General features: G+C 44.3%; 1 protein-coding gene across 1 annotated transcript in view; it reads right to left on the reverse strand.

Annotated features, from left to right (window-relative positions):
• The window catches only part of FSTL1 (follistatin like 1), a 55,138-nt gene that overhangs the window by 2,679 nt on the left and 29,803 nt on the right, over positions 1-22,656 (reverse strand). The window contains exons 3-10 of the mRNA XM_052652477.1: positions 15,188-15,292; positions 12,896-13,025; positions 12,034-12,066; positions 10,631-10,761; positions 7,422-7,540; positions 5,477-5,589; positions 4,531-4,641; positions 3,399-3,475 (exon numbers count right to left, since the gene is read on the reverse strand). Of these exons, the coding sequence (XP_052508437.1) occupies positions 3,399-3,475; positions 4,531-4,641; positions 5,477-5,589; positions 7,422-7,540; positions 10,631-10,761; positions 12,034-12,066; positions 12,896-13,025; positions 15,188-15,292 (819 nt within the window). The remainder of the gene's footprint in view (positions 1-3,398; positions 3,476-4,530; positions 4,642-5,476; positions 5,590-7,421; positions 7,541-10,630; positions 10,762-12,033; positions 12,067-12,895; positions 13,026-15,187; positions 15,293-22,656) is intronic.

Below are 22,656 nucleotides of genomic sequence, written 5' to 3' on the forward strand. Positions count from 1 at the left end.
TTACCTTAGTGTCTGCTTCTGAGGCAACTGACGTAAAACGGACAGACTAAATAATGTTAGCTATTATAACTCACTCCCCACTGTCTACTCTGATCATTTTTCCACCCTAGATGAAAGGAATTCCTATTAAGTGCTTTTTGCTTTTGTGGGTTTATACTAATCTGGAAGCTCAAGGCTGCTGAAATATGAAAAAGCCAAGGACTAGGAGCTTTTGCATCTGTTTAAAAACTGACATGAGGTTTCTACACTATCAGTGACAAATGCACATGAAAAACCATCAATAAATATGAGCAATTACTATTAATACAAATAATTCTTGATTCTCAAGTCACATATTTCATCTCAATAGTTCCTGTAAGCATTACATTGCTTAAAAACTTATATGTCAGAGAGAAGGCTTGTATTACCAGACCCAGTTTACAGACAGATGATTCAAGGAGCAATATCCTTTGTTAGGACTACAGGTAACCAGTGGAAAGATAGTCCTAGGAGTCTAGGTCATTTAGGTTTTCTCTCTAGGCCCTCAGTAACATATGTCAGTGAATCACTAATCTGCTAAGAATCTTCTCGCCAAGAAGGCCTTCAAGTTAATGACATAGAACCTGAACAGAATTCTTATTATCCTTTCAGGTCTCTAGGAAACAGAATCTCTATCTCAGGCTGTTCCAGCCAGCTTGGCATTTAACAAATCCTTTCTGCTATGGTCTAAATCCACTAATTTCATGCTCACTGAGAGCCAATTATACAGCAGTGTTCTTAAGTTCATAAGTGAAAGTTGCTCAGTCAGACTCTTTGTGACCCCCTGGACTAAACAGTCCATGGAATTCTCCAGGCCAGAATACTGGAGTGGGTAGCCTCTCCCTTCTCCAGGGGATCTTCCCAACCCAGGGATCAAATCCAGGTCTCCTGCATTGCAGGTGGATTCTTTACCAGCTGAGTCACCAGGGAAGCCTAAGAATACTGCAGTGGGTAGCCTATCCCTTCTGCAGTGGATCTTCCCAACCCAGGAATCGAACCAGGGTCTCTTGCATTGCAGGCGGATTCTTTACCAACTGAGCTACCAGGGAAGCCCATTATACAGCAGGCCCTGTACTAAATGCAGGGCTACACTGGTGAACAGGTCACAGAGCCTGCTCTCAAGGAGCTCACAGTCTTTGGGTCTGGGCACCGGTCATGACAAGAAATAGGAATGCTTCTTTGAGTACAGTTCAGTTCAGTCACTCAGTCGTGTCCGACTCTTTGAGACCCCATGAATCGCAGCACGCCAGGCCTCCCTGTCCATCACCAACTCCCGGAGTTCACCCAAACTCATGTCCATTGAGTTGGTGATGCCATCCACCATCTCATCCTCTGTCGTCCCCTTCTCCTCCTGCCCCCAATCCCTCCCAGCATCAGGGTCTTTTCCAATGAGTCAACTCTTTGCATGAGGTGGCCAAAGTACTGGAGTTTCAGCTTTAGCATCATTCCTTCCAAAGAAATCCCAGGGCTGATCTCCTTCAGAATGGACTGGTTGGATCTCCTTGCAGTCCAAGGGACTCTCAAGAGTCTTCTCCAACACCAAAGTTCGAAAGCATCAATTCTTCAGTGCTCAGCCTTCTCCACAGTCCAACTCTCACATCCATACATGACCACAGGAAAAACCATAGCCTTGACTAGATGGACTTTAGTTGGCAAAGTAATGTCTCTGCTTTTGAATATGCTATCTAGATTGACCATAACTTTTCTTCCAAGGAGTAAGAGTCTTTTAATTTCATGGCTGCAGTCACCATCTGCAGTGATTTTGGAGCCTCCAAAAATAAAGTCTGACACTGTTTCCACTCTTTCCCCATCTATTTCACATGAAGTGATGGGACCAGATGCCATGATCTTCGTTTTCTGAATGCTGAGCTTTAAAGCCAACTTTTTTTACTCTCCTCTTTCACTTTCATCAAGAGGCTTTTTAGTTCCTCTTCACTTTCTGCCATAAGGGTGGTGTCACCTGCATATCTAAGGTTATTGATATATCTCCCGGCAATCTTGATTCCAGCTTGTGTTTCTTCCAGTCCAGCATTTCTCATGATGTATTCTGCATATAAGTTAAATAAGCAGGGTGACAATACACAACCTTGACATACTCCTTTTTCTATTTGGAACCAGTCTGTCGTTCCATGTCCAGTTCTAACTGTTGCTTCCTGACCTGCGTATAGGTTTCTCAAGAGGTAGGTCAGGTGGTCTGGTATTCCCATCTCTTTCAGAATTTTCCATAGTTTATTGTGATCCACACAGTCAAAGGCTTTGGCATAGTCAATAAAGCAGAAATAGATGTTTTTCTGGAACGCTCTTGCTTTTTACATGATCCAGCAGATGTTGGCAATTTGATCTCTGGTTCCTCTGCCTTTTCTAAAACCAGCTTGAACATCAGGAAGTTCACGGTTCACATATTTCTGAAGCCTGGCTTGGAGGATTTTGAGCATTACTTTACTAGCGTGTGAGATGAGTGCAATTGTGCAGTAGTTTGAGCATTCTTTGGCATTGCCTTTCTTTGGAATTGGAATGAAAACTGACCTTTTCCAGTCCTGTGGCCACTGCTGAGTTTTCCAAATTTGCTGGCATATTGAGTGCAGCACTTTCACAGCATCATCTTTCAGGATTTGAAATAGCTCAACTGGAATTCCATCACCTCCACTAGCTTTGTTCATAGTGATGCTTTCTAAGGCCCACTTGACTTCACATTCCAGGATGTCTGGCTCTAGATGAGTGATCACACCATTGTGATTATCTGGGTCGTGAAGATCTTTTTTGTACAGTTCTTCTGTGTATTCTTGCCACCTCGTCTTAATATCTTCTCCTTCTGTTAGGTCCATACCATTTCTGTCCTTTATTGAGCCCATCTTTGCATGAAATGTTCCCTTGGTATCTCTAATTTTCTTGAAGAGATCTCTAGTCTCCTATTCTGTTCTTTTCCTCTATTTCTTTGCATTGATCGCTGAAGAAGGCTTTATTATCTCTTCTTGCTGTTCTTTGGAATTCTGCATGCAGATGCTTATATCTTTCCTTTTCTCCTTTGCTTTTTGCTTCTCTTCTTTTTACAGCTATTTGTAAGGCCTCCCCAGCCAGCCATTTTGCTTCTTTTGACCATGCTTATTTGCAAACCATCACCCACCTGATTCTAACTTATAAAGCAATTTACCAACTTGTAATCTACACCTGCTGGGGCATATTGGCTCCACAAGGACTCCATCAGGGAACTATCTATATCATGATCTGCATGGCACAGGTATATAGGTGTATCGTTCGGGACCTACTGTATGCAACAGAGCACATGTCCTTGGTCACCTGGGGCATTAGGCAGTGTCTGAGTGGAGGACGGGCCTGGTGGTGACAGGGCTACCTGAACCAGCACAGAGGTTGCAACTTACCTGGTGCTTTTGAAGCTCCTGGACATATCTAGTCATTTCCTCCTCTGCCTGGGTCTGGGCCCCCTTCTGATTCTTTCCTATAAGAAGAATCAAGGCTCAGAGCAGTGGTGGCTGGGGGAAGCCTGTTAGAGATCCCTCCAATACCTACCTTTAAGGCTCTCAATTTCATCTCCCATTTAACTTATGGAAAGAGAAATGAAATACCCACATTTCTCTGAATATAAAGTGTCCCAGGGGAAAAAAAAAAAAGTGTCCCAGGGAAACGGGACGCCTCCAAAGTAACATGCTTGGGTAGTAAGTGACTGGACCAGGGCTCAAATCTAGGCTAAGTGGGGAGGGTGTGAGCTAGAGTTCTAGAAACGTTTTCTGAAAGATCTCTTTATAGAACAGTGCTAGTGATGATGCTGGCTTGGGCACTGTTCCCCCTTCCCCAGATGTCTGATGTCTCCCAACCTGCCCTGCCCATGTCTCAACTATTTCAACTTTCTCTTTTTTTAGGCTAACCCAATCCTGTTAATTCAAACATCCTTATGAACATGTCTCCTTTTCCTGCCGGGCACAGATGGCAAGAAGTCGTTTTGCCTTCCAATCACCTAAGTCTTTGACATAGAGGATTTCCTAAGCTGTCATAAGGATTAAGTGGGTTAATATGTAAAGTGCTTAGAAGGAATGCACGCATGTGTGTGTGTGTGTTCAGTTGTGTCCCACTCTTTGTGACTGCAAGGGCTGTAGCCTACGAGGCTCCTCTGTCCATGGAATTTCCCATGCAAGAAAACTGGAGTGGGGTGCCACTCCCTACTCCAAGAAATGCTTGTAATTCTCACTAATATGTGTTTGCTTTCCTTACTACTTTTACCACTCTAATCTCTTACCAACACTCGATCTTGCCCTGGGTCTTGAATCTTTCTTATTCCCAGCCTCTGGAGTGACTTCCTAACATAGTTCATCTAGCGTAAGTGCTGTGGCCTCAAGGCTGCTCTCTAGGAACCCTGACAGTCCAAGTGGGAGCTGGTTTCTTGCCCTCCAGTTTCTTTTCTCCCAGCCACTGCACTCTTCCCCAACATCCCCACCCTGACTTCCCTCATGGTGATTCATGAAGACAGCGCTCTCCCTGCCGCCCCTTCTTTCTCACCGTCACAGGTCATGGCTGTGCAGACCCAGTTTCCACAGGCACACACACAGCGGTTACAGTCCACCTCGGTCTCAGCTCCATCGGCATACGTTTCATCCTCCAGGGCACACTCTGTGAGACCAGAAATAAGGGGCAGAGGTTTAGGGTGAGGATGGAACAGGACATCCCGGCTACTGTCTGTGCACCTTACCACCTTCCAGATAAGACCTGCTTGTCCCTCAGAGGCACTATAACTGAACAAATGCCTCTATCAACCCAAAGATTTTTGGACCTGAACCTCAGCATAGAGATGATGGGCTGGGGCCCAGTCTAGAATCATGGAAGGGAATTTTCTTAGTAAGCTCTGGAGAGTTCCACAGTCTCCTCTATCTTGCTGCTGCTGCTAAGTCGTGTCAGTCGTGTCTGACTCTGTGCAACCCCATAGACGGCAGCCCACCAGGCTCCCCCGTCCTTGGGATTCTCCAGGCAAGAACACTGGAATGGGTCGCCATTTCCTTCTCCAATGCATGAAAGTGAAAAGTGAAAGTGAAGTCGCTTAGTCATGTCCGACTCTTAGGGACCCCATGGACTGCAGCCTACCAGGCTCCTCCATCCATGGGATTTTCCAGGCAAGAGTACTGGAGTGGGGTGCCACTGCCTTCTCTGCTCCTCTATCTTGGCCCCCTCTAAATACCCCCAACTCCCTACAACCCGCTATTTCTTAGATTGAAAGTGAAAGTAAAGTCGCTCAGTCGTGTCCGACTCTTTGCGACCCCGTGGACTGTAGCCCACCAAGCTCCTCTGTCCATGGGATTCTCCAGGCAAGAGTACTGGAGTGGGTTGCCATTTCCTGGGTCAGGGGATCTTCCTGACCCAGGGATCAAACCCAGGTCTCCTGCATTGCAGGCAGATGCTTTAACCTCTGAGCCACTAGGGAAGCATTGAGCATTTCTTAGATTAGGCATACTCTTCTCTGGAGGGTTGAAGGATGGGTTGAGGCACTTGAGGAACTCTTGGAAGCTGAGTTTCCAGTCAGCATTTTCATCAGACAGTTCAATGAGAGCATCAACACAGAGTCCTCTGAAAAGAAAACATAGGAGAAATGTGTCGGCAAGACCTCAGCTTCCCTCCTGAAGGAATTAAGCATCAGAATTACATACACCTGGGCCTCTGAAGGTGGCCAAAGGAACTATTTAAAGAGAAAGTTTCTACACTGACCTTCTACAACCATCATGTATCCTGACTCCAGTAAGCATTCAACCTTTAGTTTATTATATGGGGTATCAGATCATTCAAGTTGTGCAAATGATACTCCCAAGATGACTGAAGCTTCCTGGATGGTTTTGTCCACTTGGATTGACAAATGTTTCACTATCTGCATATACCTTCCACTATCAATTGCCTCCCCTGCTCCAGGTGTAATGTATCAAGTCAACCCAACTAGAAAAATCAAATAAAAGTGGTAGGAACAGATATGAAAAGAATGTGTGATTTGAAAGAATATGAGTTTGAAACCAGCAGCACCACTATCATCCTTTTATTATACAAAGAGATCTTTCAGAAAAGTTTTCTAGAACTCCAGCTCCCTTCCTCTCCCCTTGGCCTGGGTTTGAGCCCTGGCTCAATCACTTACAACCCAAATGGCCTTGAGCTAGTTATTCAAGCTTCCTGCACCTGTTTCCTTATCTGTGAAATGGGGACAAGCAGCCTTTCTTCACTGCAGTGTTATAAGGATCAAATGTTGAATTTGTAAATTATTATCTTATTTCAGGTCATCAAAATAAGAATTTACATGTATTATACTTCAAGGCCATAAAAAATAAAAGTTCAAAGCTCAGTCATATCCAACTCTTTGTGACCCCATGGACTGTAGCCCGCCAGGCTCCTCTGTCCATGGGATTTTCCAGGCAAGAATACTGGAACGGGTTGCCGTTTCCTTCTCCAGGGGATCTTCCTGACCTAGGGATCAAACCCGGGTCTCCTGCACTGCAGGAAGACTCCTTACCATCTGAGCCACCAGGGAAGCCTTAAGGCCATGGGTTATCATTAAAAAGGAACCCTAGAATCTGGGTTTCATGCTTTGCATTCTTCTGAACAAACAGGTGTTTTCATTTTTTTCCTCAGTTGTGTCTAACTCTTTGTGACCCCATGGACTATACAAACCATGGAATTCTCCAGGCCAGAATACTGGAGTGGATAGTTATTTCCTCCTGCAGGGGAATCTTCCCAACCCAGGGATCAAACCCTGGTCTCCCGGATAGCAGGCGGATTTTTCACTAGCTGAGCCACCAGGGAAGCCCTTTCGATTTTTAATTCTTACCAATATACTGGAACCACAGTTAATTTAGGGATTAATTTTTATTAATCCTTAGGGGGTTAACTTTATTAATATTTACTTAGGGGTTAATTTTTATTAATTCTTAGGGGTTAATTTTTATTAATATTTACTCTGGAATAATACCAGAAAAGGAGAGGAACATGCTCCCATTTGTAACAATTAGGGTTCTCTACATGAAATAGCACTTATTATCTTAAAATCAGATCTAAAGCTATTTTAGACTTATCATTAAATAGAACATTGAAGTAATTCCTTAAGAAAATGAACCATTAAAACATTACCCACAACACTAAGAAACAACTTTGCTCTGATGTGATCATTAATTTTAAAACTACTTTCTTCAATTCCTTGCAAGTTCTGGCCAAAAACACTAACTACTTGATCAGATATCAGTGGTGCTCAATATATTAGTTCATAATGTTCACAGAAGAGATCAGGACAAAACCCTATTTCGCTTTTTACTTCACATTGACTTTGACACTGGAGGCTCCTTAGCAGGTAGGAAGGGTGTTCAAATCCCTTCTTATACAGCCTGCCCTTGTGGGCCTCTCCCTGACCCCCTCATTCCACTCACCTGAGAAGCTTGTTGTTCTCCTGGTCTGCATAGGTGGTGATGTTGATGGCGGTTTCATTTTGCTCCACAAATTTCAGAAATTCGCTGGAGTCCAAGCGAGAGTCACCATTATCAAAGTTCTAGAAAGGAGATGAAGAGATCTTTCTGGAACGTTTTGTAAAACCTCAATTCTATCATCCCTCCACTCAGTTTGGCCCATCTCTGGTTCATCTTGTTTTTAACACAGTGCAAACCTGCTCTGCCCTTCGAGCAACAAAACCTCGAATCCCTGGGGCACCCAGAGAAGGCACCTGTGCCCCAAGATGAGAGACTGAAAGTATCTGGGCAAAGGCTGCTGAGGGCCTTTCAATCCCAGACCCTGCTAAGAGGGGCAGCCTGAACCCAGGCCTTTGCTGTCAAGGAGCCTGGGAGTGCTTTGGAGGTCTCTGTAGCCCCATCCCTGGCACTATCTCCCAGACATTCTTGAATTTACTCTATCATACCATGTTCTCAAACCCTAATGATCAAGGACAACAGACTTGTGAATTAGAATCAGTGCTGGAGCCCAGGATGCATATTTCTAACAAGTTGCTTGTAAACAGTGATGTCGGTGAACCTCAGAGCTCACTCTGGGAACCACAGGATCATTTCTTCCTGCTTGATTTCCAACCTTCCTGGCTAGCTCTCAGTGCTTACCTCTCACATTGGTACCCTTAGCCGACCTCATCAAAGGCAAAGGCCCTGTACGTTATCCACATCAAAAACCTGCCTTGTGGAAGAAGTGCAAAGCCCCCAACCCTGCTGCCCTGTGCTGTGGGCCCCACTGTAGACAGTGCAGCCTGTCCTCGTGATCCAGCTCACGTTCCATGAGCACAAGTGAGCTCAACATTATGCTCCCTTTGGCAAGATCCTCAACTGAGACCTTAGCCACCTGGGACCATTCGGGCTGCCCAGGCCCTTGCTGCAGGTGGAGGGCAGCAACTTCAAGGCTCTGATCAAATTCTAATTTAGATACTGCTGCTCTCCAAAATATTTCTAGCGGAAAAAAAAATTTTTTTTTTCAAAATTCTTTCCCTAGGCTGCCTCATTCTGCTACCCTGGGAAATAATCAGCACCCCATGTTACTTTCAAGGTAGCTCTCCAGATGGTGGGAGAATTTCTGGAAGAAAAGTCTGCACAGGTTTCCAGGTAGAAGAGAAAGATACAGCTACTGACTCTGATGCATGACTATCACATATCATGTAAATTCTACTCTAAGGCTGTAAATCTTCTAGTGGTATGTATGACAGGTATGTATAAAACAACTCTGGGGGCCCTTGCTTAATACCTATTTATTATTCTTGTCCTAATTCCTAGAAAAAGATCTCAGATGCTCTCTCATCACTATACTTTTACCCTGGCTCCAGTTTCAGCCCTGGTCACCAGGAATTCAGGGTGTGTGTATATGTGTGTGTGAGAGAGAGAGAGACATGGTCATAAAAGGCTCTGTGGCTCTCTGTGTGTGTGACATGGTCATAAAAGGCTCTTTCTACCCGAAGCCTTCCCTCTTTACTCTGTTGGGCTTTTGTCTAAAAAATAATGACTGAATCACCAGTTCAGATGAGAGTCTGATTTTGGTCTCATCCAAATTCCGATTAGATTTGTTTTGCAACTAATTTTGATGTAAGGAATGTCAGCTGGGCTGGAGGGCAATTCACTGGTTCAGAAACAGTCTCTGTGAGATACAGATCGCTTAGCAACAGGCAGCTGTTTGCCTAGTGGGGAGAAGCCTCCCTTTGAAGATTGTACCATATGGTTCTTTGATGATCATCAAGAAGTAGATTGTGAAAACCCTATTTTCTTGGAGGACACTTGGAAGAGCGAGCACTGTGTTTGTCAGTTACGAGCAAGCCTTCTTGGTTAGGATGAGAATGCTCTAGAGAAAGGGTAGTTTCTCCAGGGGCCTTGGAGTTTTTAGACAGGCACCTATGAGAGAAAGTTATTGCCAGAGAGGGTGGAGATGTATGGGGCCCTGGTCCTTAGGAATCAAATTAATAGCAGCTGCCAGTGATGCCCAAGGCATGTTCCATCAAGAGGCCACTATGAACAGTTATTAGGTCCCAAGAAGTCTCCTGGAAAGTGTCCTGGGCCCCATGGTTCCTGTGCTGTAACGACCAAGCCAAAGTTACTGCTCACAACAGACCCAGCAGGTGCTGTTCACTTGGCTTTCAAAAAATAATTTTCTTTAGTTTCTCCTCCTGTCCAAATCTCCTGGCTCAGCAATGTGTGTTTTTCTGTAGATAAGGAACTACCCCTGCCCCCAGAGCTCCCTGATATGGGAGTGGCTGAGACAGAAGACAGAGTGAGAGGGCTGTGCTTTCTCTTCTCAAGCCCCTGAAATCCAGAGAGACCGACTTTCTGCCACAGTGAGAAACATCTACTTAAATGAAGTCCTAGATGACCAATATCCTATTTCAGTCCAACACCGTATTTCTCCATCTCTGGGCCGGGGGTGGGGTCCATGATGTCAGTTAACAAGAGGAATCCACAGACGAGGCTGGTGTTGACCACAGTTAGTGGCCACAGAGCTGCCTAGAAGTCCCTCATGTGTGGGGGCTGCTTCTGAGTCTGAGCTAGTCGAGCCTAGGACACACCATGGAAGTATGTGAGGGCATCTGAGGATGAGCCTTGGAGGGCCTCTACCCAGAGATGTGACTGTCTGTGAGTGATGGGGGCTTTCGTGGCTATGCGGGAACGCGGGTGCCTGAACATGTGTGGTGTGTCTGCGTACGACAGTCTCCATGTGGCATGCACACCTCTGCATGTGGTGCTTATCTGAGTGTGATGTACATACGTGCATATGTTCTTATCAATCAGCTGGAAGAGCACCCTTAACTGCTTCTTTTAACAATTGTCTCAGGCTCTCTGAAAGATCTCTATGGCATGGCCGCCCTACTCATTGATAAATACTGTTTCTTCCCTCATTTTCCTTTTGGAAAGCAGCACCTCTCCTCCCCACAAGTGGAACAATCTGTTGCTTCAACCAAACACGATGGGAACATCAGTATCTAGGTTCATGAAGAATCCTGGACCCATGAAATACAAGTCCATTGACTCTCCTCAGATGAAGAAAAACTCTGTAAGCCATGGAGGGTCAAGTTAAAGACTTAGAGAAAAGCCAAACTGGGTGGGAAACAGGCTGAAGTGGCCTGGGTCTGGGAATAGGCAGCCAGCTCTGTGTGCTGGGTTACCTTAAAGTACTTGTCTAGGATTTCACTGTAGTTGCTGCCTTTGGAGAACCAGCCGTCTGGAATGATCTCCGCTTCCAGCCACTGGATGATGCGACGCCGGAGTTCATCGCGGTTGGACTGATAGCAAACGACTGCGGGAAAAGGGGTCGGCTGAGCAGTGAGGACCCCAATGTCACCCAGCACCCCCTAGCTGGTGGGCTCAGTGCCTGGGGACCTGCATGTGTCATCTCACTGAATTTTCACAGCAACCCAGGGAAAATAGGATTATTACACACATTTACAAAGGAGTCAATCCAGGCTACTGGATTGTATCTAACCCAGGATTCAAGCGCATGTCTAAAAAATTTATAAAGTTTGAGAAGGTTGAAACAGAGATTATGCTTAGGTGAGAAAAAAGTAAAAAGAAAAATAAAGGATATTTTCATTAACTTTAGGAAGCTGAGAGGGGGAAAAAATCAATCAATAGAACAGCTCTTTTGGTTCATAGATGAGCTGAATTAATAATAAGTGAGAACACTACAATTCTTTATGCCACTGGATTTTTGATTCTTTCTATATAGCTTTTCCCTCTGTCCCCCTTAAAAACTTCTCCCATTTAAAATTTTATCCTATATTATAAGCAACAGAAAATGAGGTTGGGGAAGGGCATGCTGAAGCCCTGCTCTGGACAGCTGTTTGTTGTAAGCCACATGGCAACAACAGGTGAGGCTGGAAGTCTAGTGGACTGGGAGGCAGAGAAGGGAAAGCTTTGGCAAAAGGGAATTCCCAACACATGTTGGGATGTAAAAAGGGCACTGAGCCAGGGAAATAAAACTGTGGGCATTTTTCCCCACTCTGGCACTTTCTGGCTGTGTGACTCAGGGAAATTCACTTAACCTCTCTGAGGCTCAATCTCTTCATCTATAAGGTAATTATAGTAACTACTTCACAAGGTTATGTGAGGATCTAAGGAAAAGTATATGCTAAAGGAGTCTGTAACTATAAATCGATGAAATTTTAAATTTGTATTCACTGAAAATCATGGAAGAAGATCTGCCATTTTCAATTATCCCCTTTCCAAAACAGCTGTGCCTCCTGATTCTGCTTGTCCTGTGACACCCACAGGTCTGACAAAGCACTGAAGGAGGGACTCAGCGGCTTTTCCATCCTGCAGCATTACTCAGCAAAAATGAAAAACACGGCCAACACTCTGATCCAATCAGCTGCTTTCCGTGACAAGTACCAAAAAATGCAGTATTGCAGCTTTTCTGTGCTATGTTGAGGAGCGACCAGTTCTGGGTCACAAGCTCTGACACATTAAAGATCTTGTGAGCTTTGCAGGGAGGGATTGTGGAACATGGAATTTCCATCATGAAAAGAATTTCCTCCCTGAATGCACACTATAGAAAAAAAGAGATACTCACCTGGGCTGGCAGAAGGACTTACAGATTTCTTCTCTGTAGGACAAAAGGAAGAAAATGCATAACATAAAGTGAAGAAAAAAGAAAATTCTGTGTATTGCTAGGGTTAAAACTGCCCATATTAAGGGGCCACTTATATCTTTTCATCATTTTGTCTTGAATCCTTATCTCCTCTCCTTCCAGGTCCCAAGTATGGGGATCTTTTCTTTCCTGCTTTGTTTGAATTTTGAGGCCACTGAGCTGCCCTCCTGATATCATACCTCCTTTTGTTAGATTGAGGGGTGGGGAGCTGCTGGGACTTTGAGAATTCATACAGAATCATTACGGACAAAGAAACGCAGTGGAGACCAACATGTGGGAAACAGCTTCTTTCTCCAGCGAAGTTCAAGGGTAGGCAGGAGGCTGGTGTCTAATTAGCAACAAGCTTGGAACCCCTTCCTTCTTACTCTGATAGCAGTGGTTTGAGTGTAAATTAGAGGATCTATGTCATCAAAACTGAAAGGTACCCAAATTTAAAAAGCACAAAATATGTGAAATTTACCTGCTTTCTAAAAAGGTACAGAATTCAGCTAAATACTACCACACTATTAATTGTTGATGTGGTCCCTATGCACTATCCTTCTCCAGACAGTGTGGGAAGCCACCTGGGGAGTCTGAGGCAGGAAGGGCAGGATAGAAGCAGAGCCACCCAGGGCAAACCCAGCAGGCTCATGAGCACCAAGGGGATGCCTCTCTAAGCAACTAGGTGGTCCCCACAGCTTTGGGCACTGTGTTTGGGGTGGAAAGAACTCCAGGAAGCCAGGCCACTGCTCCTTCTCTGGCTCCCTGGCTGGAGCTGCGACATGGTGATGAGGGCACTACTTACCTTTGCAGTGTCCATCATAATCGACCTGGATTTTGGATCCAGTGAGGCAGGCATCTCTATGCAGCTCACAGTGATTGAGGTAGGTCTTGCCGTTGCTGCCACACACAGGCCTCTTGTGAGGTTTGCATTGCTGAAACAGACCGTGGAGGATGCTGGTATAGTCAAGGCTGAGTTTGTGTGCGCCACACACACACACACACACACACACACACACACACACAGCCATCTTGTGAGGAGTCCTCCCCAGCAGAGATGACTTCTACCCTGCCAGGGCACAGGGAGCCCCAGCTCTGGCATCAGTGACCCTCCCCTACTCAGTGTTGGAGGGATTACATCACCTTGCAGTCCCTCATGGTGCTCTGTGCTGATCCTGGCCCTGGTCATCTCTTCTATTCAGTGAAAAGAAATACCCACTCCTTGACCCCAATCCGATCAAATTAGCAGGAAGGGCATTTTATCCGAAGCCAGGAATCTGGATTATCTGTCACTTTATCACTTTGTAGAAAGTCATTCAATGTCTGGATATCAAAAAACCCCTTAAAATTCCAAAATTTTATGACACAAAACAGCCAGAGCTGGGAATATGGAAACATTGAAAGGAATGTTTCCACAGCCCCCGACCCCCATCACCCCAATTCTTCAATTCTTTCAGGGTCTAGCTATAAGAATCTTTGCTCTGTTGCCTTATTTAGTATTTTGTTTTTCTCCTAATCTCACAACGGTTGTTTTCCGGCAGGGGAAGGGGGTGCCAGGTCTTTGTGAAGTGTGACAGAGGATCATTCTGGACCAGGAAAAGGACTAAAGTTCACTTGGCAGCTTGATTCTACTTTGGCTATTAAAGTGCCACAGTGACAGGCAAGCTTAGTTTCTTTACACTTCTGTGGTTTTTTAAAGGGGGAAGGGGTAAGCAAGTTCTGCTTAGACCTAGTGAAGACATTAAAGCAAACAAGAGCAGATGTGGTAAAAGAGCACAGGACCCTGGAACTGAAGGCAGGTCGACCTCTCCAATTTACAGACTGGAAAACCAAAGCCCAGAAAGACAAGCTTCACTTAACCAATATTTATCATTGGGCTATTAATATAACACATTGGGCAAAGCAACTTGCGCCCTGAGCAAAGCCAAACATGGTCGGTCTTCAGGGCATCCAACAGCAATTAATTTGCTTAAAATCACACAATGGTATGTGGCCAAGTTGAGGTTAACCTCCAGGTTTCTGGACCCTAAATGGCCACAGAGTGGCCAGCTACACCACTAGTGACGACCTCCCAGAATCCTTAACAGATCTGGTTTGCAAGTTTTTGAGTTGAGAGACTTCCTTTCTGGGACAATGGGTCAGGATCCTTCAACTGGTTACTAAGGTGGGTGAATTAACTTGCAGCAATATGGAGGAATCCAGTCTTGGGTTCTTCTGACAGAAAGAGGGGGAAAGGGCACACATCCAAGCTGTTTATGTTCGCTAAGAGAGAGAATTATGCCTACAAAAGAAGTATTTCTCAAAAGCTCACTTTGTTTTTTAAATTTCATTAAAAACAAAACCAAACCGAAAAATCTGCATTCCAGCTAGTATTTTAAAATGCGCATATCCTTCACCTAGCAAGCCTAGTACTCAGCCTAACAAGTGGGACTCAATCCTACAGAAATAAAGGCAATAGCACGTAAGAATATTTGGCCAAAGACATTACTGTTTACAATGGTAAACAACCTGAATGTCCATCTGTGGGAAAATGATTACATAAATCTGGTTCTTTTATATCACTAAATATAACTGAGCTATTAAAAAATGAGAACTACATGTGCTGACCCATAGAGGGTTGTTGTTACATATTAAAGAGTACAAGACGCAAGTTGCATATATCTAGATCTGTCTACATTATGATCTTATTTTTACATAAAATAGGGGGAAACTCTATATAGTTGCAGAAAAACAAAAAAAACTATGTGGAACAAATATACACAAACTGTTAACACTGATTACCTCAGACTAAGCGGATTTGAAGGTTATGACGGGAGATTATTAATTTATGTTTGCATAAATGTCTGTATCACTTATAAAAAGCAATTGTTAATTTTGTAATTTGAAAACCTTATAAAGCTAAAGAATTTTTAAAAGGAAAAAAATCCCTACATTCACATCTGATTTTTAACCCCTGAGATAAAAAGTGACTCTCTTCTTTCAGAAAGTCAAGGTATGCTTTTATAAAGATGACAAAATCACTGGCTCTGCTCTGTAGACAGGTAGCTAACCACATGGCCTTGGCCACCATCCTCTGGCTCTCGCCCACAGTTCTTACCTCGATGCAGAGGCAGGTAGGCTCTCCTTTCTCTGTGACTGCACATTCCCGGCCAGCTCCACAAAACACATTGGCACAGATCTTGGATTTGCTCCTTACTTGCTCCTGAAACACAAAGCCATCAGGGAAACACTGTCCATGGGAGGAGCCCGTCTCTGGATGAGTCAATGGTGGTGATTATCTCTCAGGCTTGGGTGTGGTCCAGTCGAGGCTCCCGGTGCTGAAGGGTCCTGCACAGCCAGAAGTTCTCCCTGACAGCCGGCATCAATCTTGCTAGCTCTGCTCCTGCCCAGGCCCAGCTGCCTATGAATCCCTAAGATTGTTTCTCAAAGATCAAGTGTGTCTTTCTAGCAAGCTTCCTTTCTTCTGAAAATGTTTACTGAACACCCATTAAATGCTAGTACTAGGCTAAGGACTGGAGATATAAAGGCACAGTCCCTGTCCTCAAGAAGTTCCATGGCTATCCAAGGAAACACAATAAAGAGACATCTAGAAAGCAGTAGGGAAGTGTAACAGGAGGGCAAGACTCAAACGAGGCTTTCTAAAGATAGGATGCCTTCACTGACTCCTAAAGGATGAGAAGAATAAGCCAGGCACAAGTGGAAATGCTTGAGAGAAAATATAGGTATCTGAAGGACCAAAAATCTCACTGAGTGGTGTTCAAGGCACTGCCACCTCAAAAGGCAAAAGGATGGCTAAGCCATAGGAAACATGCATCTGCTGTTATCCACACGGTCTCGTGCAGCCCCTGTCCAAGTCTGCCTCCAGTTTTAAGATCAAGAGGGCTGACAGGGAGAACTGTTCTCAAACCATTTGGGCTCAGACATTCATGTCCAGGCACATGCAGCTGAACTGACCAGGCAGGGAATGGTCCCGGTCTGTGCCACTGAGAATGTGCATGTCACAGGCACTAACCTGTCAGGGACACAGTCCTTCCCTCATATTGATTGGTGGCAGGAAGCCAGCCCCACCTCATCTGCCGCTCAGGCCAGTGGTAGTGGAAGCTGAACAAAGAAGCACGTGATTTCTCTAGCCCTTTTCCTGACTGGCTGGGCAGGCAGTCGTTAGGGCTTCCAGGCTCCTGTCCACTGGGGTGGCACTGGCTGTGGAAGAACCAACAAAGATGGCAGAGGTTGGGATGGGCTTGTGGAACTGGCTATAGTAAAGGTGGGAGGTGGAATCTAAGATTCCTTCCTTCCGGAATTTGCCACGTCACGCAGAGAACTCACAACCACAAAGCTTGTAACTGTAAAATTCTTAGTTGGTAAATGTTCTATATCCAAAGCAATAAACAAAAGTGGATGATGACATCGGAGAGGCTACATCTAATACAGCTGGTCTGCTGCCACCTGGAGGCTGCTTTGCAAATTCCAGGTTATTTTCTCTCTCAGCCAGCTTGCCCATGATGCAGGGCTCCCATTGGTCTAGAAGCTTGCCATGCTCTCATTTCATTGGTTCACAGGCTGTTGCTAAACCCATTCTTTTCTGGATGTTGCTAAGGAGAATTCAATAAAGCTGGCAGGGAGCAAAGAAAAGAAGTAATTCCCAGAAGGCTGAGAGTATTGGAGAACTGTTATTTCCTAAATCAGGAGTGGAATATAAAATTGAGTCTATTTGAGTATATTCTGGCTAAGCCCCTCTTGGAAACTGTGCCTGGGAATGGCAAGCAGGTACAAAAATAAAGAGGAAAAAGGCTATCACTGACCGGTGTGAAAAAAAAAAAAACTCCCCCTCTTCATGAAACAACATGCTAACTGAGGAATACAGACAAATATATACCCCCAGTGAGTATGTCACATGAGTAAAAGACACACTAAGGCATAAAAAAGCACACTCAGACACATGCCTACACTCAAAGGCACACCAGCAGATAGCCCCACAGGGAAACACCCACAAGACTTTACCACTTACTAGTTGTATGTCTGTAATTAGTCACTTTAATTCTTTGAGCCTTGGTTTCCTCATCTGTAAACCAGGGGTAAATACTAGCCCTGCCTTGTGAAAATGAAGAGAGAGAATGTATTTGGAATTGCGTCATAAACTGTAAAGCAAATCAGTCTGTTAAGTACTATTCATGTTAATGTTTACAGAGCTTCCTGCAGAATAATCTGTGGCCTTTACACAGCCTCTTATTATCTTATGTTTGCTTTTAGTGAGTATAAAAAGTAAAAGCTTTTACTGATAGGTCAAATTCAACCCAAGTCATTTTTCAGAAATAATTATCAAAAATCCGTTTGAAGAAACAGATACTGTTTACTTAAAATGTAATGACTAACATTTGAATGCTGTTGTTGTTTAGTTGCTAAGACCCCCTGGACTCTAGCCCACCAGGCTCCTCTGTCAATGGTATTTCCCAGGCAAGAATACTGGAGTGGGTTGCCATTTCCTTCTCCAAGGGATCGTCCCAATCCAGGTATCAAACATGCATCTCCTGCTTTGGCAGGCGGATTCTTTACCACTGAGCCACCAGAGAAGCCCAATGTCTGAATAGTACTATTAACAATGACAGTGTTTTCATGCATAAAATTTCATCTTACCGTGGACAACCCTACAAAAACATGCATATTATTAACCACATTTTATAGAAGAGGAAACTGAAGATGAGAAGGTCGAGTAACTTGCCAAAGGTCCCACTGCTAAAAATGAGGAGCTAGGATTCCAACCCAGATGTTCAGACAATAGATGTCTAAGCTCCGATTTATATACGCCTGGACCCTGCTAAGTGATTTTCATTATACATGATACATTATGACAACATCATAGACATCATAACTATCGCCATTTTACAGATGAGGGAACTGTGCCTTAAGATGTTAAGTAAGTAGAAAGTGACACAGCTAGGATTCTAGCCAACCAAAGAGAAAACTGTTCTTTTTTTTTTTTTTTGAAAACTGTTCTTTAATATTTGATTTATTTTCATACCTAGATGATTGGAGGTTAAGGAAATTATGATGGGGGAATTGATTTGCATAATTAGCAAATGTCAGGAGAAAGTGCTTAAGAATATGACAGAGAGTTAGATTTGACTTCCACCTCGAACCTCTGCTCCTTAGTTGCCAAGGTTGTAGGCAAGGTGCTCTCTGTAAACCTCAGTTTCTGTATGTAAACGGGAGCACTAATCTCTGTGAGCACTTGGGAGGGTTATACAAGACGTGCTGCATACAGCAGAGTGCCTGCCACACATCAGAAAGCATCCATAATTACAGTGGGCAACTGATGTTCAAACAGTTTTCCCACTGAGATGCCAACATCACCTTGGGCTGTCAAGTCTCCACCCATCCTTCCTTACAATGAATGATAATACTGAGAACCACACTGACTGAATGGAAAAATCCAAGGACCTAACAACCCCATCCTGTTTGAAGACCACAGAGAAATGCTAGTTACACAAGCATTTCTCTTTGCAGGTGGCACATCTGTCAATAGGTGGCAATCTCTCTCTTTGTCTTGTGGAGCCTGGCACCACTCGGAGCCGCAATGCAGAAGTGCAGCCTTGGCTTTTGGCGTTAGCAGCTCCTTGCAGCTCTGTCCTCTCATGGAGATGTGGGGAAGGGGGCTGGGAGAATGGGCAGGTACCCCTTGGGCATCAGGACACTACGAACCAGGAATTTGCTGACTTGGGGAAAAACGTCTAACCTGAAGCCCTCATAGCACCCCTGCCCCCTAATTCTGTTCATTCACAGGCATGCTGTAATGCAAGAATCAGTAAGGAAGAAAAACTTTCTTTAGAGAAGGGGTCTCTCTGTGTTATTAAAAGCCTTTCTCCAAGCCCTATCATCTCTGGGAGTAGGGGTGTCAGGACCACCCTTGAGGCTTCTAGAAAGTTCCTGAGACTGGTAGGTAGTCTTGCCCATCTGCTGATTCTGAGTGGCGGGGTGGGGGGAACACCTTGAGAGGGGATAAACGTGGCATGAACATGCTCATAGCACAGGACAATGGCTGCCTTGTGTGTGAGTGGAGGAGGGCATGGTGAGGAAGAGATGAGTTGGGGTGGCAGGTAGCAAGAGGCGGGTCTTGCCAAGTAATCTAGGGGACTCTCTGCTGGATCTGATGCACAAAGAGGACCTTGGGAGGTTTGGGACAGGTGTTGTGATGAAGGTGTTACTTTCAGATATTATTTCTGGTCCCTTCCAGCTTGGAAATACAGACTCAAAGTGCAGGGCAGCCTGGAGAGAAGCTGCAGGCAGAGAAACCTGCCAGGTATAAGTCAGTAAATCTTTTGGGAGTGACCAGGGCCTGGGGCTAGTATTAATCAGAGCACCTGCAACTGAGTGAGTCTCTTAACAGATCTCTTTGTCTTCACAACATCTTGTAGGTTTCCATATTTTTAGTCCCATATAACAGAGAGGGGGCTTCTCTTGTGGCTCAAATGGTAAAGAATCTGCATGCAATGTGGGAGACTCAGGTTTGATCCCTGAGTCAGGAAGATCCAGAGGGGAATTTCAGATTCAGAAAAGCTCTGTGATGTGCGGAGACCACAGTAACTAGCGAGAGCTAAGTCACGACTGGAACACAAGGGAGCCTGAGCCTAGAGCCTCGACAGTCCCTTATCGGGAATAGTCGAGGACATGAGCTACAGGGAGAGCGCACAGCTATAGGAGCTGGCACAGGGAGAGGTCACAGGTGCTGTGCAGCTCTCACAACTGAAATAGGTTTGTTTGCTTTACCACCAGAACAGCTTTAGGAATCGGGTTCCAGGGCCGTATGAGAATTTCATCTATGTAGAGGCAAGCACATTGGCATAGGAATATTCCCTGGGAGTGTGAGCTCTCAGGTACATTAACCCCTAAGTCTGAATATATGCCTGTGAGAGTGTGACTGAGTAGGGAGATGGAGTGTGCTCTGGAAGGGTGGATACCATGACGTATTGACAAAAATCAACAAAATATCTGCTCCCTGTGGAGAGCTATATCAAGTTTCTAGCTTTATCCTTCTATTTCATTTCCCTCACTTGCTTTTTTTACATTGTTTTCATTATGTGTTGTAAGCCAGGCTCTGGGGGTTTGATCTCATTGATTTGCACAATGCAAATTCTCCTTGGAAAAAACTGACCAGAACATTGCTGACTTTTACCAGGGAAAAACTTCTCTGAGCCTCTGCATGGTGATAATGACACTTTCTTTTAAAAAAATTTTATTGGAGGATAATTGCTTTACAATATTGTGTTGGTTTCTACCATACATCAACATGAATCAGCCAAAGGTATTCATATGCCCCCTCCCTCCTGAACCCCACTCCCATCTCCCTCCCCTTTCCACCCTTCTAAGTTGTCACAGAGCACTGGGTTGACCTTCCTTTGTCACACAGCAAATTCCTACTTGCCATCATTTTACATACGGTAATGTATGTTTCTATGCTATTCTCTCAATTTGTCCTGACCTCTCCTTCCCTCACTGTGTTCATAAGTCTGTTCTCTAGGTCTGCATATCCACCGCTGCCCTGCAAATAGGTTCATCAGTACCATCTTTCCAGATTCCATATGCAAGTGTTAATATACAATATTTGTCTTTCTCTTTCTGACTTACTTCACTCTGTATTATAGCCTTTAGGTTCATCCAGCTCATTAGGACTGACTCAAATGGGTTATTTTTTTATACCTGAGTAATATTCTATTATATATATGTACCCCAATTTCTGTATCCATTCATCTGTTGATGGACATCCAGGTTGCTTCCATGTCCTAACTATTCTTAAAAAAAAAAACTCTCCAGAAAGTAGGCATAACCCAGGTGGTGCTAATGGCAAAGAACCCACCTGCCAATGCAGGAGACTTAAGAGATGCAGGTTCGATCTCTGGGTTAGGAAGATCCCCTAAAGAAGGAAATGGCAACCCACTTGAGTATTCTTGCCTGGAGAATCCCATGGACAGAGGAGCCTGGTTGGCTACAGTCCATGGGGTCGCACAGCTGGACATGACTGAAGCGACTTAACACGGCATGGCAACTCAACATAATAAAAGGCCACACACAACAAACCCACAGCAAACATTATTCTCAATGGTAAAAAACTGAAATCATTTCCTCTAAGATCAGGAAAAAGACAAGAGTGCCCACTCTCACAACTATTGTCAACATACTTTTCGAGGTCCTAGCCACAGCAATCAGAGAAGAGAAAGAAATAAAAGGAATCCAGATCAGAGAAGAAGTAAAACTCTCACTATTTGTAGATGACATGATACTATACATAGAAAACTCTAAAGATTCTACCAGAATATTACTAGAGCTAATCAGTGAATGTAGTAAAGTTACAGGATATGAAATAAACACACAGAAACCCCTTGCATTCCTATACGCTAACAATGAAAAATCAGAAAGAGAAGTTAAGGAAATGATCCCATTTACCATTGCAACAAAAGAATAAAATACCTAGGGATAAACCAACCTAAACAGACAGAAGAGCTGTATGCAGAAAACTATGATTCACTGATGAAAGAAATCAAAGATGACACAAACAGATAGAGAGATATACCACGTTCTTGGACTGGAAGAATCAATATAGTGAAAATGACTATACAACCCCAAGTAATCTACAGATTTGATGCTATTTGTACAGCAATTTTAACTAGTTTGTAATTTTTACTATTGCCTTTATTCTCAAAACCTCTTAGGATAGGAAGGAAGGGGTTACCTCTAAGGTCGCTCCAGATGTAACATCCTGTGATAAAGAAGAAATGGAGGCTCACAGCTGTAATGACAGTTCCAAGACCTCACGGGTACAGAACTGTGTCCTGAACCAAGGTCTCCAGACTTTAATTCCAGCCCTCTTTCCAGTAAACCACTTTGACTCTTTATAAATCAGAGTTAGAAAAGGTGTTGTCTTGGATCCAAGGTCTAAAAAAAATCAGCAATTATTTTTGCAATTGAAAAAGATTCTTTGCAAGCAAAGGGAAAACCAAGTAGAGGTTCACAAAACCACCAGTAGAGGTGATAGTGTGCCTGAGTCTTTGGGTCGAACAGCATTAAGTCTGAACATAAAATATGCTTTGAATGTTTAAAAAAGTCTTCTGAAGTAAAACAATTTCTGGAAGAACAGTGTGCTTTGGCAGGGGTTGGAAGCTTATAAGCAAAGCCATAAAACTGTCAGCTTAATATACCATCATTTCACTAATGTGAACTGGGTAGGCTCTGTCCCTCCATCCCTTTCCTCCTTCCCAATTTTCTTGTTGAATAAAGCAAAAAAAAAAGCAGCCGTACGTATGCCAAGGTGGAATTTTGGCTCCCCTTGCCACTATTCTGTGACAGAGCGGCTTTGTTGACATGAGAAAGACTCTCCCTGCATTGCCAGAATTAGTCATGGAAACTTCACAGGAACACCAGGGCCCCTCAGATACGCAGAGCACCACAGAGTTGGGGACAAAGGAATTCACAGAACTGGGGGGGGTGGGGGCGAGCAGGAGGAGACCTGGGTGGGGCCAGGGTGGGAGGGCTGCTCTGGAATGGAACCCAGTAGCACAGGCCCGAGAAAGCCGG

The sequence above is a fragment of the Budorcas taxicolor genome, chromosome 1, assembly GCF_023091745.1.
Source record: "Budorcas taxicolor isolate Tak-1 chromosome 1, Takin1.1, whole genome shotgun sequence".
In the NCBI taxonomy this organism is placed as follows: Eukaryota; Metazoa; Chordata; class Mammalia; order Artiodactyla; family Bovidae; genus Budorcas; species Budorcas taxicolor.